The 16842-nt window shown below is 55.7% G+C and overlaps 1 protein-coding gene across 6 annotated transcripts in view; it reads left to right on the top strand.

Annotated features, from left to right (window-relative positions):
• Positions 1–16842, top strand: part of SAMD11 (sterile alpha motif domain containing 11) — an 84066-nt gene that overhangs the window by 38230 nt on the left and 28994 nt on the right. For all 6 annotated transcript variants that reach the window (XM_059866969.1, XM_059866967.1, XM_059866971.1 and 3 more), the window contains exon 6: positions 15436–15528. In XM_059866969.1, the coding sequence (XP_059722952.1) occupies positions 15436–15528 (93 nt within the window). The remainder of the gene's footprint in view (positions 1–15435; positions 15529–16842) is intronic.

Here is a 16842-nt window from a genome sequence, read left to right as displayed (position 1 = left end):
GTTTTGTCAGTCGTTCTGCTGAGTGTGTGAGTGAGCCCCAAACCCACAGGGGCCCCACACCTGACACCCTTTGGGAATGCCTTTGGGGGGTGAAAACTTCAATCACATCTTCAGGATGGACTCAGCAGGGATTTGTGGTGTGTGTGTAAATCAGCCGTGGCAGACTTGGCTTTCACAGCTGAATCTCCAATCTCATCATTAACAATTTCCCAAAGCCCCTTCCCTGCCCAGCTCCAGAAGCCAAACTGGCCATAAATCCATTTTTCCCTGTGACCCTGCTGGAGTCTGCGTGGCTCAGCTGACCCTGGGTGTCAGAATGGGTTTCAGTGTTGTTTGCTTTGCAGAGAAACCGCTGGGCTTGATCAGCATTGCTGGAATTCTCTGGGACCTGTGGCATCCCAGAAATGCAAAGGGCTCTTCTCATTCCCACCAGGAGAAAGGATGAGAGCAGGAGCTCTGACTCCTCCTTCTTAATCGGTGTTTCAGGTGCTCTGGTTTGTTTCTTCAATTAAGAAACTGGAAGAAATGGCCTCAAGTTGTGCCAGGAGAGGCACAATATTAGGAGCAATTATTAGGAGCAATATTACCAATATTAGGAGCAATTATTAGGAGCAATATTACCAATATTAGGAGCAATTATTAGGAGCAATATTACCAATATTAGGAACAATTATTAGGAGCAATATTACCAATATTAGAAACGATATTACCAATGTTAGGAACAATATTATCAGTATGAGGAGCAATATTACCAACATTAGGAGCGATATTATCAATATTAGGAGCAATATTACCAATATTAGGAACGATATTGCCAATATGAGGAGCAATATTACCAATATTAGGAGCGATATTACCAATATTAGGAGCGATATTACCGATATTAGGAGCGATATTACCGATATTAGGAGCGATATTACCAACATTAGGAGCAATATTACCAACATTAGGAGCGATATTACCAATATTAGGAGCAATATTACCAACATTAGGAGCGATATTACCAATATTAGGAGCAATATTACCAATATTAGGAGCGATATTACCAACATTAGGAGCGATATTACCAACATTAGGAACGATATTACCAATATTAGGAACGATATTACCGATATTAGGAACAATATTACCAATATTAGGAACAATATTGCCAATATTAGGAGCGATATTACCAATATTAGGAACGATGTTACCAATATTAGGAACAATATTGCCAATATTAGGAGCGATATTGCCAATATTAGGAGCGATATTACCAATATTAGGAATGATATTACCAATATTAGGAGCAATATTACCAATATGAGGAGCAATATTACCAATATGAGGAGCAATATTACTGATATTAGGAACAATATTACCAATATTAGGAACAATATTACCAATATGAGGAGCAATATTACCGATATTAGGAACAATATTACCAATATTAGGAACAATATTACCAATATTAGGAACGATATTACCCATATTAGGAACGATATTACCAATATTAGGAGCAATACTACCAATATTAGGAGCAATACTACCAATATTAGGAACAATTTCTTGGGGGAAAGCTTTGGGAGAGGCTGCCCGGGGCAGTGGTGGGGTCACCACCACCCTGGAGGTGTCCAGGTCACCTGGGGACATGGGTTGGTTAATGGTTAAGGCTGGTTGGTTAAGGCTGGGTTAATGCTTGGTCTTCTCCAAGCCTGCTGATCCTGTGAAACATTCATGGGTGGAAAAGAAGAGGCTCAGGCACACCAAGCCCGTGCCAAAGCTCTCAGGGAATGTCAGGTTTGGGGTGTTTAGAAGAGCCAGGTGGGCACAGGAGGTGTCTGAAGGGGCTTTGTCACTTTGTCACCTCTCCCCAGGGCCAGGTCCCCTCTGGGCTTGGGGGCTGAGCACTGCTGGGGCTGGTTTTGCTGGGAGGGGGGCTGGGCAATCGTGAATGGTTCCAGAATTTTCAGAGGTGGTGAAGCACTGCTTGTGGTTGTTGAAACCATTTTGTTCCAACAAGAAGGGGAGAGGAACTTTGCCCCCAGCTGTCTGCCCTGCGTGTTGGGTTATGAGATCTCCCCCTCCTGGAGATAAACAATGCTGAATAAATGATGCTGGGGCCACCAGGTTCAAAAAGCCCTGCATCCCTCCTGGCTGGGAGCTGCACAGGCTGCTGGGCTCCGCTCTGGAATGTTCCTGGGCTGCTTTCTGGGTGGGCTTTGGTCCCAGGGAGGGCAGGAGGAGCTCTCTGGAGGCTCCTGTGTGCTCAGCAGTGCCTCAGCTCCAGGGCAGGACTGGGAGCACAAATGGCAGAGATTTGCTCATTGCCAGCCCGTGGGGGCAGCAAAAAGGCTGCAGCTGGCAGGGTTGGCTGGTTTGTGATTAATTCTGGGAGGGAATTCCTTCACTTGTTGTTACAACCAGGATTAGAGGCAGTGCTGTAGTTTCCAGCAGCATGGGCTGGGAAATCAGCATTATCACTGGCTCTGAATGGTCTTTGGAATGCAGGAAGGGGCTGAAAGGAATGAAAAATGATTGTGTGTGGTTCTGGGGCTTTTCTGACCTCAGGAAGGCAGGAGGGGCTCAGGGCAGAGCTGCCTGGGGAGGGGGTGAGGTTGGTCCCCTGAGCCAGCCCTTGGCACTGCCAGCCTGCACAGGGGGCAGGCAGAAGCAGCAGCTTTGGTGATTCCCCAGGCCCCCAGAGCAGCTTCTGCAGAGCAGGGCTGGTCTCTCCTGGGCTGACCCTGCAGCTGGCTCCCTGCTGTCCCTCCTGCCCTGGCTCTGCAGTGGGGAGTGCTCTCCTTGGTGCTAGCTGGGCTGCAGCTGGGGATGGAAGGGAAGAGGAGAGGAAAGGTGCATGGAAGGGGCTCTGTGCTTCCCTCAGGGTCTCCAAGTGCCTCCCCCAGGCTGGTGTGCTTTGCACGCTGCTTTAGGGCCCGAGCCAGCACTTGGCACCTGGTGCCGAGGCTCTGATTCATTCCTGTCCTGCAGAAGAATCCTGTTAATTTCTCCTCTTTCTCTCCTCGCACACCCTCTGTTCTGCAGTGCCAGATTTCATGGGTTTCCAGTTGCACTAGGACTATTTGCATGGATAGAAGTGGAGGATTCAGGCTCCCTCATGCTAGAGGAAGGTGGGTAGCTCTTCCCTCTCTTCCTTCTGCCCCTCGTGCCTCAGGGACCTGCTGTGGTGGCTGGAGATGCTCTGAGAGGGCACAGAGGGGAGACAGAGCCTCAGGTCCTGCCCCAGGCAGGGAGAAATTCACTGCAGAAAGCACCTGGGGCTGAGCCTGCCCTGGCTGAGCTGGGGAAGCAGCAGCAGCGGGGCAGTTTGGTGTGGGACAGAGCTCCAGAGAGGCTTTTCCAGGAGTTTGGTCAGTGTGATGGGAGTGACAAACCCTGGGAGCCTTGCAGAGCTCCAGAGAGGCTTTTCCAGGTTTTTGGTCAGTGTGATGGGAATGACAAACCCTGGGAGCCTTGCACAGCTCCCTTGGAGGCTTTTCCAGGGTTTTTGGTCAGTGTGATGGGAGTGACAAGCCCTGGGAGCCTTGCAGAGCTCCAGAGAGGCTTTTCCAGGTTTTGGTCAGTGTGATGGGAGTGACAAACCCTGGGAGCCTTGCACAGCTCCAGAGAGGCTTTTCCAGGGTTTTGGTCAGTGTGATGGGAGTGACAAACCCTGGGAGCCTTGCACAGCTCCAGAGAGGCTTTTCCAGGAGTTTGGTCAGTGTGATGGGAGTGAGAAGCCCTGGGAGCCTTGCACAGCTCCCTTGGAGGCTTTTCCAGGGTTTGGTCAGTGTGATGGGAGTGACAGACCCTGGGAGCCTTGCAGAGCTCCCTCAGAGGCTTTTCCAGGTTTTGGTCAGTGTGATGGGAGTGACAAACCCTGAGACCCTTGCAGAGCTCCCTTGGAGGCTTTTCCAGGAGTTTGGTCAGTGTGATGGGAGTGACAAACCCTGGGAGCCTTGCAGAGCTCCAGAGAGGCTTTTCCAGGTTTTTGGTCAGTGTGATGGGAGTGACAGACCCTGGGAGCCTTGCAGAGCTCCAGAGAGGCTTTTCCAGGTTTTTGGTCAGTGTGATGGGAGTGACAGACCCTGGGAGCCTTGCACAGCTCCCTTGGAGGCTTTTCCAGGAGTTTGGTCAGTGTGATGGGGGTGACAAACCCTGGGAGCTGTGGCCCCGTGGCAGCAGGGGTGCCTGGTTCCTGTGGCAATGCCAGGTGCTGGGGACAGTGTGACACCTGTGTCCCCCTGCAGGAGCCCTGCTCCCTCAGAGGCCCTGTGCTCCTGGTGCTTTTGCAGCCCTGGAGGAGCAGAGTTCACCCCCATGTCTCCAAACCAGCACAGAGCTGAGCTGTGTCCCCCTGAGGGGGTTTGTTCTGTGCTCACCCTCCTGCCCCATCTCTCCCTGTTGGCCAAGCAAGGGAGAAGGAGGAATTTTGGGGCTGCAAAGAGATTCAAAAGTGAGAATGTGGGGTTTATTCCCAGAGTGGATGCACAGCTGACTGCACAGGGCTAACCCTGGGCTCTGTGTCCCTGCCATGGCCACCGAGGCCTTGCAGTGACCTCATTTGCCTTTGCCCTGAGCCCCAGAGCTTTCATATGCTAAGGAGGAGTTAATATTGGGGATGAAAAGGAGCTGGGATCAGGGATGTGGCTGCTAATGCTTGGAGACAGGATCCCAGCACAGGGCTGCTGGGGGGCGCGGGGTAATGAGCTGGGCTGCAGACATGTTTTCATTTAGCTGAGCCAAACAACGGGGAAAAGCAGCAGCCTTTATTGGACTGCTGCCTTAAATTGAGCAGAAAATCAGCACCAAATGGGCATCCAGGAGCTGGGGGCCAGGCCCTGCTGTTGACATGTTTATCCCTGAAGGACAATTGTTTACCTTGGCAGCCTGAGGGTCGGGGCTCTGCCCCTGCTCTGCATCCCCTGCCCTCGGAGCTGGGCACTGTCCCCTCTCTGGGCCCTGTCTGACTTTGGTTTTGCATCTCCTGAGGCCTTGCAGGACTGGGATGTAACCAAGAGCCTTTGTCACACCAGCAGAGGAGTTGGGAAGTGAGGGGAAAGGGGGAGAAGCCGAGGTGGGAGTGTTTCCTTGGCTGTGCCAGCACAGGGCAGTGCAGGGATTTTCTGTTTTTTTGCTCAGCTTTTATCCTTGGCTTTGCCCCTGCTGGAGGAGAAGGAGCTGAGGCAGGTCAGGCCTCTGTTGCTGGAGTTCAGCTGAGGTTGGAAAAGACCTCTGAGATGGTGAAGGCCAGCCTGGGCAGGGCTCAGCATCTCTGGTGGCTCCTGGTGGCTCCTGGCCTCGTCAGTGCAGATCAGGGAGCTGGGTGAGGATTTCCCAGGGCTGAACTGTGGCTCTGCCACCGTGGGGACTGTCCTGCTGCTGCCCTGTCCCCAGGTCAAGCTCTGGTCCCACCCTGCCCAGGCAGTGAGCAGTGCTTTGTGCCAGCCACGAGCAGATTGGGAAGAGTTATTTAAGGATGGAGGGCTGGGCATGGGAAGGGTTTTATTGATGATTTGCTGTGAGCAAGAAGAGGCTCAGCTGCCTGTTTCATTCATTTTTCAGCTCTGCACAATCTTTTTGTTCCCAATTCCTTTTCTTCCCGTTGCTGCTCTCCCCTTCCCCGCTCTTCCCCCTCCTCCTCACATTTCTTTCTTCTCAAACCCTTTTTCCCCCCACTTCCTTTTCCATTCTTGATCCCCATCCCTCTCACACACACATCCTTCTTCCTCTGCACTCCTCCTCCTCCTGGGTTCCTTGTCCAGGTCCCTGCCCTCCCTGCCCAGCTCCCTCCCTCTCCCAGCTCCTGGGGAAGGAGACAATTTGAAGGTTTTTCCGCTCTGCTCTCAGCTGAGAGGCTCCTTCCCTCGAGCCAATCAATGGGAGCCTTCCAGCCCCACTGGGGCTTGGCAAACATGAGATCAATAAGTTATTAGCACCATTCTGTCAGCTGTAATGTGGAGATTGATCGGGGCCGGGGCTCCTGCTTGCAGCCTGGCACTTCCCCAGCCTGATAAAGATGACAGATTAAGGGAATAAGAAAAAGGAATTAAGGAGTCTGGCTGTCAAAGCTGTCACGGGCTGGAGGAGCAGCGTTTTCTTCAGGGGCTGAATGAGTGCAATTGGACATTTAAATGGTGCTAAGGGGGTCCAGCCCCACCAGCAGCTCTGCTGGGAATCACTGGGCTCAGCCTGCTTGGGAAGGGGCAGCCAGGGAGCTGGAGCAGCTCTGCTGGCTCCTGAGCCTGCAGGGGGACAGGGCTGCTGTCCCTGGGGCAGGTGACATCCCCAGGGCTGAGGGCCGTGGGGCCAAGCAAGCTTTGCCCAAGAGGTTTGTGCTCACAGAACCCCAGAGGGATGGGAAGGGAATTCAGTCCCACCCAGGGGGTCTCCCCTGCCATGGCAGGGACCCCTCCCACTGCCCCAGGCTGCTCCAGCCCTGTCCAGCCTGGCCTGGGCTCTGCCAGGGATGGGGAATTCACAACCTGCCTGTGTCTGTGTCTCTGGTTCATCAAACTTCCCCCTGGAACCTGCTCCTCTCCAGGCAGGAAATGAGCCTGGACTCCCAGCCCACCCTCCCAGCTGCGCTCTTTAGCTCTTTCCTAAAAGAAAGTTGAGATTCACAAGTTTGTGATTGCTAAAAAGCCTCTCTGCAGCATATAAAATGAATTCAGATCTCTCTCTTAAGTGCAGTATATCCTTTCCATGAGCGTTTCTCACACTATGAATATTTACCACCTTTCTGTGCATGCTGTAGAAATGAATTTTGGAGGAACCTGGGAGAGCCAGGGGGATGCTGGAGCACCTTCCCTAATCAGCAGGCAGCAGGATGGCTCCAGCATCACCTGCACCTCCCTGTGTGTCACTCCTTGGGGCTGGAGGGCTGGACATTGCCTTCAGGTGCTTTGTTCCAGCTGGGGAGATGGAGTGTGAGGAGGTGGGAGGCAGCAGGAGCCTGAGGATGGTGGGAGGAGAGGCAGATGCTCCTGTGGAGCTGAGGAGGGGATCCAGGCTGCTGAGGAGGGCTGGCTGGTGTGGCATCCCCTGGGAATCCTGCTCAGCCCCCTCTTTCCTGGGAGCTGTGCCTAACTGGGATCTGGGGAGGGCTCAGGGACCCCGAGGCAGCCTTTGGGGTGCTGCTGTGAGATCAGAGTGCTGAGCTCTGCCTCTCCTTGGAGCCCTCCTGTGCTGCTGGGGGCACTGACTGCACAGCCAGGCTGAGCCAGAGTCCTCCAAAAGGGGACAAGAAGGAGAAACCCCTTGGGTCACTCAGCAGTGTCCCCTCCCTCTGTCAGAGCCATCCCCTGTCCCATCCCTCCCTTGGGTCACTCAGCAGTGTCCCCTTGTTTGTCAGAGCCATTCCCTGTCCCATCCCTCCCCTGGGTCACTCAGCAGTGTGTCCTCCCTTTGTCAGAGCCATTCCCTGTCCCATCCCTCTCTTGGGTCACTCAGCAGTGTGTCCTCCCTCTGTCAGAGCCATTCCCTGTCCCATCCCTCCCCTGGGTCACTCAGCAGTGTCCCCTCCCTTTGTCAGAGCCATTCCCTGTCCCATCCCTCCCTTGGGTCACTCAGCAGTGTGTCCTCCCTTTGTCAGAGCCATTCCCTGTCCCATCCCTCCCTTGGGTCACTCAGCAGTGTGTCCTCCCTTTGTCAGAGCCATTCCCTGTCCCATCCCTCCCTGGGGTCACTCAGCAGTGTCCCCTCCCTCTGTCAGAGCCATTCCCTGTCCCATCCCTCCCTGGGGTCACTCAGCAGTGTCCCCTCCCTCTGTCAGAGCCATTCCCTGTGCCATCCCTCCCCTGGGTCACTCAGCAGTGTCCCCTCCCTCTGTCAGAGCCATCCCCTGTCCCATCCCTCCCTCCCCTCTGTTCCCTGCTTTCCTCTCTGTTTCCAGGAGTCTCCTGGGGCAGGGAGCTGGGAGGGGGGTGCTGAGGGAGGGCTCACAGCCAGCCTGGGCACAGTCCTGCCCCCCTGTCCCCCTGCCCTGCTGGATCTCAGTGGCCTCCCCAGGCAGGTGAAGGTGTGGGGAGATAGCCCAGGGCAGTACCTGGGGCTGGAGCTGCTCCTGCCGTGTCCCAGCACCAGGAGCTGACCTGCTGGCAGGGGATCTGCCTTTATTTTCAGCTGGTTTGGCAGTCCCTGTGCAGAGACCCAGCAATGTCCCCTGTCCCCTCCTTCCTCGCTGCATCTCCCTGTCCTGGGAGCTGCCCTGCGCTGGGATTGTCCCAGGATCCCAAATCCCAGAAGCTGACTGCTTCCCTGTCCCCATTCCAGGCTCTGGGATTGTCCCAGGATCCCAAATCCCAGAAGCTGACTGCTTCCCTGCCCCCATTCCAGGCTCTGGGATTGTCCCAGGATCCCAAATCCCAGAAGCTGACAGCTTCCCTGCCCCTTCCAGCTTCCCCAGTATATTTTTCCCCCCATTCTTGTTGCCCCCAGTTAAATCATGGCCAGTTCTTCCCATGACCCTGTGCTTCCCCTGGGTTTGTTCTGGGGATTCCTGCTGCCCAGGGATGGATCCCCCTCTCCCAGCTTTTGCTGGGAGCAGCTCTGGGCCTGCTGAGCCCCAGCGAGCTGAGGCAGCTCCTCCCAACAGCCCGTGGCTGGGAAGGGGAGTCCCCAGGGTGTCCCCAGAGCTGTGGGGCTGGGCACAGGGACAGCAGGAGGGGCTGGGCTGGGCTCAGCAGCTCCTCTGTGGGAGCTGTCCCTGCCAAAGGAGAGCAGGGAGAGGCTGCCAAGGCATCCCAGCCTGGCCAGTGGGATTGTCATCCTCGGGGCTGGAGCTGAGAGCCAGGCAGGATGTTTTTCCCTCTCCTGAAGTGATGAGGAGGGAGATGGGAGAGGGGCTCTGCTCTGGCTGGATGTTGGCTGGCCCAGCCTGGGTGGTTTCCCGTGGAAGTTGGCTCCATTCTCTGTTTACTCAGGCCTTTGTGGTCCAAGAAGCTTTCAGAGCAGCCCCAGAGCTGGGATGGGGAGCGTGAGATAGGTCTCCACCCCTCCCCATCGTGCTGCAGCAGGAGCACAGTGCAGAGCAGTTTGCTGCAGGCCCTGGGCCGAAACTGGGACCCTTTGGAGCCCCTTCAGCCAAAACCTGGCTGATTTCCCTTCCCCAGGTGACCCCCCTGCCCAGCTCTCCCCAGGAGTGTCCTGGGTGCAGACTCCCTGTGCAGGGTGGGATAAAGCCCCAGTGTCTTTGGGGATCCTGGGGATAGGGTTTCTAATCCCCCCAGACTTAGGCTCCCAAGTCCTCTCCTGAAAGCTGATCAGGAGGCTTGGGCTGCTCAGCTGTGCTGCCGAGGATGACTCCTAAGCCAGCAGCTCTGCTGAGTGTGGGGAGGCTGAGGATTAGAGCAGGGCAGGAGACAAAATCACCCCAGGGCTGGCTGCCACGCCAGCTGGCTCCTGGGGCAGTGCCCACCTCCTCTCCCTGCTGCTGCAGAGCCTGGCTGAGCTCTGAGTTGGGCACAGGGGGGCTGGACTGGCACAGAGGGGCTGAGCTGGGCACAGGGGGGCTGAGCTGGGCACAGGGGGGCTGGACTGGCACAGAGGGGCTGAGCTGGGCACAGGGGGGCTGGACTGGCACAGAGGGGCTGAGCTGGGCACAGGGGGGCTGAACTGGCACAGAGGGGCTGCAGAGCCTGGCTGAGCTCTGAGCTGGGCACAGGGGGGCTGAGCTGGGCACAGAGGGGCTGGACTGGCACAGAGGGGCTGCAGAGCCTGGCTGAGCCCTGGACTGGCACAGAGGGGCTGAGCTGGGCACAGGGGGGCTGAGCTGGGCACAGGGGGGCTGGACTGGCACAGAGGGGCTGAGCTGGGCACAGGGGGGCTGAATTGGCACAGAGGGGCTGCAGAGCCTGGCTGAGCCCTGAGCTGGGCACAGAGGGTCTGAGCTGGGCACAGAGGGGCTGGACTGGCACAGAGGGGCTGCAGAGCCTGGCTGAGCCCTGAGCTGGGCACAGGGGGGCTGGACTGGCACAGAGGGGCTGCAGAGCCTGGCTGAGCTCTGAGCTGGGCACAGGGGGGCTGAGCTGGCACAGAGGGGCTGAACTGGCACAGAGGGGCTGCAGAGCCTGGCTGAGCTCTGAGCTGGGCACAGGGGGGCTGCAGAGCCTGGCTGAGCCCTGAGCTGGGCCCAGAGGGGCTCTCCTGGCCCAGAGGGGCTGTCCTGCTGCACTGCTGCCCAGCCCTGTCCCCGTTCCCCACTGCAGGAGTGCAGCAGGTGAGTGCTGGACTCCCCTGAACGAGGGCAGGAGAAAAGCCCACTCTGATTTGTGCAGCTTTGGGGGAAATGTTCCACTTTGTCTCCAGATGCTCCCCCTGGGTCACTTGCTGTGCTGCCCTGGCAGGCCAGCAGGAGCCTGGGGCGGGGTGTGGGGTCTGGGGGCCGGTGTGGGAGGCCTGGCTGAGGGGTTTGTGCTCAGGGCTGTGCTGCACTGGGTGCTCAGTTTGCCTGGGGCTCCCCCCAGCCCCCTCCCTGCTGTTACTGCCTGGCCTGGCTCCATAACTCTATGTTTCTACTGAGAATGTCTTTCACTTTCAGCTGTAATATTAAAAACTGCCCTGATTTGGCTTCCTTGGCTGCAGCGCTCTGCAGGGAGGCAGGGCAGAGGAGGCAGAAGCAGGGATTTGGGAACAGAACCCCAAATGTGCCTCCCCATCCTTGCAGGTGGATGTTGCCTCCTGCAGGTGCCTGGGCTGAGCAGGATCTGCCGTGGGGCTCTGGTGGATGAGCAGCAGGGCTCTGAATGCACAGCCTGTCTCTGGGAGGGTGCTGAGACATCCAGGAGCTGCTCTGCCAGCTCATTTGCAAAGCAGATTTGGTTTTGCTGCTGCTGCTGCTGCTGCAAAGTCAGGGGGAGATGGGCCCTGGCTGCTCCCATCTCGGGGCCCTGGCTCTGTCTCAGGGCACAGGGGGCTGGGGGCTGCCAGGGGGAGGTGCAGGGGCCTGGGGAGGGGCTGGAGGGGAGCTGGGCTGTGCTGAGGTGCTGAGGAGGAGAGGATGGGTGCTGGACTTCCAACTCCTCGCTGTGAGGTTGTATCTTGGGAGTTGTACCCTGGGGGTTGTACCCTGGGGGTTGGAGTTGTACCCTGGTTGTACCGTAGCTGTTGTACCCTGGTTGTAGCCTACGTGTACCCTAGTTGTAGCCTGGCAGTTGTACCCTGGTTGTAGCCTAGTTGTAGCCTAGTTGTACCCTGGTTGTACCTTGGTTGTTGTACCCTGGTTGTAGCCTAGTTGTACCCTGGCAGTTGTACCCTGGCTGTACGGTGGTTGTACCCTGGTGGTTGTACCCTGGTGGTTGTACCCTGGTGGTTGTACCCTGGTTGTACCCTGGTGTTGTACCCTGGTGTTGTACCCTGGCAGTTGTACCCTGGCGGTTGTACCCTGGTGGTTGTACCCTGGTTGTTGTACCCTGGCAGTTGTACCCTGGTTGTACCCTGGCAGTTGTACCCTGGCAGTTGTACCCTGGCTGTACCCTGGCAGTTGTACCCTGGTTGTAGCCTAGTTGTACCCTGGCTGTTGTACCCTGGCAGTTGTACCCTGGCAGTTGTACCCTGGCTGTAACCTGGCAGTTGTACCCTGGTTGTAGCCTGGTTGTACCCTGGTGTTGTACCCTGTTTGTACCCTGTTTGTAGCCTGTCAGTTCCCTGAGCCATTAGAGCAAGAGGGCCCTGCCCCTGCAGCTCAGGAGGCAGAGGTGGGGTTTGACCTCCCAAAACGCTGAGCTGGGACTCAGAAGGTTGGGGTTCAGCCCTGGGCTGGCTCCTGGCTCAGTCCCTTTGGGGCTGCTTTTTACATCTTTGTGGAGATGTTTCTGCTGCTCCTTATTCCCTCTGCCCTGCCCCTGACTGGGAGGGAGGTGGGGCTGATGTGTGTGGGAATGGCAAGGAATGTATGGGAATGGGCTGGGAATGACTGGGAATGGACTGGGAATAGCAGGGACTGGCTGGGAATGGGCAGGGAATGGACTGGGAATGGCTGAGAATGGGAAGGGAGTAGCTGGGAATGGGCTGGGAATGACTGGGAATGGCAAAGAATATATGGGAATGGGCTGGAAATGACTGGGAATGGACTGGGAATAGCAGGGACTGGCTGGGAATGGCTGGGAATGGCATGGGAAAATCAGGGAATGGCATGGGAATAGCAGGGACTGCCTGTGAATAGCAAGGAATGGCTGGGAATGGCAAGGAGTATATGGGAATGGGCAGGGAATAGCTGGGATATCTGGGAAGGCTGGGAATGGCTGGGAACAGCAGGGACTGGCTGGGAATGGCTGGGAATAGCTGGGAATGGCAAGGAATATATGGGAAAGGGCAGGGAGTGTACCGTGAATGGGCATGGAATAGCTGGGAATATCTGGGAAGGCTGGAAATGGCTGGGAATGTCTGGGAAGGCTGGGAATGGCTGGGAATATCTGGGAAGGCTGGGAATGGCTGGGAATGTCTGGGAAGGCTGGGAATGGCTGGGAATATCTGGGAAGGCTGGGAATGGCTGGGAATATCTGGGAAGGCTGGGAATGGCTGGGAATAGCAGCCCCGGAGCAGTGTCTGCCGGCAGATGGGCCCGGGGGTGGGAGAGGAGCAGCGGGAGGGAAGCAGGGATGGGGGGAACGAGGTGCCTTGGCAGAGCTGTGAAACCAAGGAATCTTCACTGCTCGCATTCCAAGCGCTGTCACATGGAGCCCGTGCTGCTGTCACCAGCTCTTTTCCATGGAGACTCCTCTGCCTCCAGCCCGGGCTGCGAGGGGAGGGCAGAGGGACTCGGGCTCGTTCCAAAGCCACAAATCCTGGCTGAGAGCGGTCCTGGGGAGGAGCAGGATGTGTGATCTTGGCCTCCAGCACTGAGGCCTTGCAGGATCAGGGTGAAGCTTCCAGGAAAATCAGCGTGAGGGCTGGAGCATTCCAGGGGGAGGGAGCTGGGGGCTCTGGGTGTGCTCCCTGCGAGCCCTGAGCTTGGGAAGTGCAGGAGCTGTGAGGGGTAAACTGAGGCAGGGAGAGTGGGAAAATTCTGATTGTGTGGGCAGGCTCTGGGTGTGCTCCCTGCTCCCCTCGAGTTTGGGGAGCTGACATGGCTGTGCAGGAGCTGTGTGAGGGGTAAACTGAGGCAGGGGAGTGGGAGAATTCCGATTGTGTGGGCAGGCTCTGGGTGTGCTCCCTGCGAGCCCCGAGCTTGGGAAGTGCAGGAGCTGTGTGAGGGGTAAACTGAGGCAGGGTAGTGGGAAAATTCTGATTGTATGGACGGGGTCTGGGTGTGCTCCCTGCTCCCCTCGAGCTTGGGAAGTGCAGGAGTTGTGTGAGGGGTAAACTGAGGCAGGGAGAGTGGGAAGATTCTGATTGTGTGGACAGGCTCTGGGTGTGCTCCCTGCTCCCCTTGAGCTTGGGAAGTGCAGGAGCTGTGTGAGGGGTAAACTGAGGCAGGGAGAGTGGGAAAATTCTGATTGTATGGACGGGGTCTGGGTGTGCTCCCTGCGAGCCCCGAGCTTGGGAAGTGCAGGAGCTGTGAGGGGTAAACTGAGGCAGGGGAGTGGGAAAATTCCGATTGTATGGACGGGGTCTGGGTGTGCTCCCTGCTCCCCTCGAGCTTGGGAAGTGCAGGAGCTGTGTGAAGGGTAAACTGAGGCAGGGAGAGTGGGAAAATTCTGATTGTGTGGGCAGGCTCTGGGTGTGCTCCCTGCTCCCCTCGAGCTTGGGAAGTGCAGGAGCTGTGTGAGGGGTAAACTGAGGCAGGGTAGTGGGAAAATTCTGATTGTGTGGGCAGGCTCTGGGTGTGCTCCCTGCTCCCCTCGAGCTTGGGAAGTGCAGGAGCTGTGTGAGAGGTAAACTGAGGCAGGGGAGTGGGAGAATTCCGATTGTGTGAATGGGGTCTGGGTGTGCTCCCTGCTCCCCTCGAGCTTGGGGAGCTGACATGGCTGTGCAGGAGCTGTGTGAGGGGTAAACTGAGGCAGGGGAGTGGGAGAATTCTGATTGTGTGGGCAGGCTCTGGGTGTGCTCCCTGCTCCCCTTGAGCTTGGGAAGCTGACATGGCTGTGCAGGAGCTGTGTGAGGGGTAAACTGAGGCAGGGGAGTGGGAGAATTCCGATTGTGTGGGCAGGCTCTGGGTGTGAGTGCTGAGGGCGCTGTCAGCAGAGCTCCTGTCCTCCCCTGGCTCTGCCCAGCCCCTCAGCTCTGCTGTGCTTCCTTGCCTTCGGGTTCTGCACGGCCACAAGCCTCTGCACCATCCCCCAGGGCCAGCTCTGCCCAGGGCTTTGCTGACAGGGTCGTGGCAAGCTGAGTTTGCAGGCAGCCTGTGCTCTTCAAAGCCTGGAAATGCCCCTTGGAGCTCCTTGGGCAGAGGCACCTGCTGGGGCTGCTGGGCTCTGATCCCCAGTAAATCCCTGCCCGGCAGAACCCGGGCTGCTCAGCTGCATCCCGGCTGATGGGGAGTGATCCTGAGTGCTGGGGACAGTTCCTTGGCTGGAAATGTCCCTGGAACAGGAGAATGTTGTTGTTGTTGTTATAAATAGCACCGAGGGGGTTTGTAACCTCCCTTCACCCCCACGTTCCGGGCACATTGCAGCAGCCTGGCACTTGGGGCTCGCAGGCACATCCAGCCCTTTCTCACTCAAATGTGCTCCTTGTCTGCGAGGTTTTTCTTATTATTGTTGTTATTATTTTCTTTCTTTTAAGATGCTGCATCTTTAACGAGCCCTTGATAGATGAGGATTTGATGCTTGCAGTGACAAACAGGCTCTTCCTTCCTGCCCATATGCACCATCATGCTTTCAGTTTCCCCAGCGTTATTAGGGGAGGATATTGATTCCAAATCTGCTCGGGGACGCTGTAATTGTGTCTCAGAGATTTGGTGTTGCTTCGGAGGGCTGCAGTAATGCAAAAGGCTTGAGTGTTTCCGTGCAATCCAGAGGGGGAAGATTGCTGAGGACCTTGAGGTTTTGAAGGAGGAGGGGGGAGGGAGGGGGAGAGACTGAGAGAGAGAGACAGAGAGAGAGAGACAGAGATACTGTGGTAGGAAGATTCAGAGATCTGTTGTGCTTTTTTTTTTTTTTTTTTCCCTTCCCTGTGTTGTTTTTTTCCTCCCCTTCCTCTCCCCCAGTTGCTTTGCATCAGGGCATGAAAGGAGTGGAAACACCGGGGGGACAAAAGGCACCAGAGCAAATGATGAAACTCAGTAAGGAAATCAACTGGATTCAGAATTTATGGCTGGAAAGCGTTGCATTGATCAGAGTATGAGCAGTCATTATGTGCTTTTGGGCTGCGTGATTAGGAAAGCAGATCAAGGCTCTCAAGATGATGATTTTTCTTACTTTCATTTTTTTCTCTCTCTGCTCGTAATATCAGAGTGTGTGTGTGTGTCTGTCTGTGTGTGAGAGCAGCAAAATACCAAAGTCTCTCTGGTCTCTCCTGCAAAGAGGAAAGTGCAGCCTCCTCTGACACTCAGCTCTCTCATCTCTCTCCCAGATGAAATTTTAGGCAAGAGAAGAGTATGTTCTCCCAACAGCAGCAGTGAGTGTCCTTTGGAGAGCAAGAAAGCCCGAAGTGAGTCCCCAAAGGGTAAGTGCTGCTTCTCCCTCCCCCATCCCCTTCCCCTTTCTTCTCCTTTCCCCTGAGTGGAACTTAATTGAAATTAAGGAGGGAGGGCTGTGGGGTGGGAGCTGTGTCTGGCACGGGGGTGCAGGGGGAGGCTCTGCTTTTCCTTTATCTCCTCGGAGGGCGACACAGGGATTGCCTCTTAATTACTGTAATTGCCTGGTGATTAAAGAAGAGCAGGCTGCAGCCTTCCAGGTGGATTTTAGGGGTGTTCCTACTTTTCCAGGCAGAAATGTCTCGGTGACATGTTTAATATGAAAGGTACACACGGGCTTATCGTGCTGGCATCTGCTCCTTTAAAGGGAAAAAAGGAGCCTGGCAGGGAGAATGGGGCTGCTGAGTTTTCTCTTATGCATTTATGGCACCGTTCCTATAGAGATGGAATCTGCAGAAGGTTTCTCTATTTAGGGTTTGGTTTGTTGTCTTTTTATTTATTTATTTATTTATTTATTTCTTGATTTGCCTTCCAGTTCTTTCCTATAAACAGGATTTTTAAACTTTCTTTACTGCTGGCAAAGTGGGCTGGCTAATGGAGCCTGCAGTTAATGAGTTTGTCTCCAGGTTGAGTAAATGAGGTTTTGCAGGCCGTTTACTTAAAGGCTTTGTTGTTAATATCGGGCTAATTAGCTGTCAGTAATAGCCAGCTCGATCCCTGTGCCCAAACCTGCCCTCCCTGGCCCCCAGCCCCCCAGCAGAGCAGCTGTGTGAGGCTGGATCCTGCTCCACGGGCTTGCTGAGCCTCTGCCAGGGCTGGATTCCAGTGACCCATCCAGGGAATCTCCAAGGGCAGCACTTTGTCCTGGAGCCTTCTTAAGCCACACACTTGAAATTCTGCCTTGTGAAGATCCTTTGTGGGGACCTGTCCTGCATCCAGATTGCACAGAATGTTCCTGGTGCTTCCCTCCTTGTGCCCAAAGGATGCTCTGAAGGCAGAATTCTCTGAGTGCTGGTGTCACTCTACAGAAAATACTAAATCCTCTCTGATGTAACCCTCTCCTCCAGTTAACTCTTTCATAGCTGCAGAAATACCTCAGGTTTTGCTGGGAACCCTTTAAACTGCTCCTCCTCATGTTTTCCTTGATTTTTTTTCTCCATCTGCTCTGTTCCTGTTATCCCTGAAATGTTTCTGGTGGCTGTGCAGGTGAGCTCCAGGTGATGCTTCTGCAGGTTCCTGAATGGATTTGTTCCATCAGGCACGAGGCCCCTGGGACACACATTTCACACTTTGCTGAGGTTGTGCCCCTGGTCATCCTGAGTGTGTGGTTGGGAGCTGAGTGC

Source organism: Haemorhous mexicanus, chromosome 23, assembly GCF_027477595.1.
Source record: "Haemorhous mexicanus isolate bHaeMex1 chromosome 23, bHaeMex1.pri, whole genome shotgun sequence".
NCBI classification, from domain to species: Eukaryota; Metazoa; Chordata; class Aves; order Passeriformes; family Fringillidae; genus Haemorhous; species Haemorhous mexicanus.
This window is presented reverse-complemented; position numbering and strand designations above follow the sequence as displayed.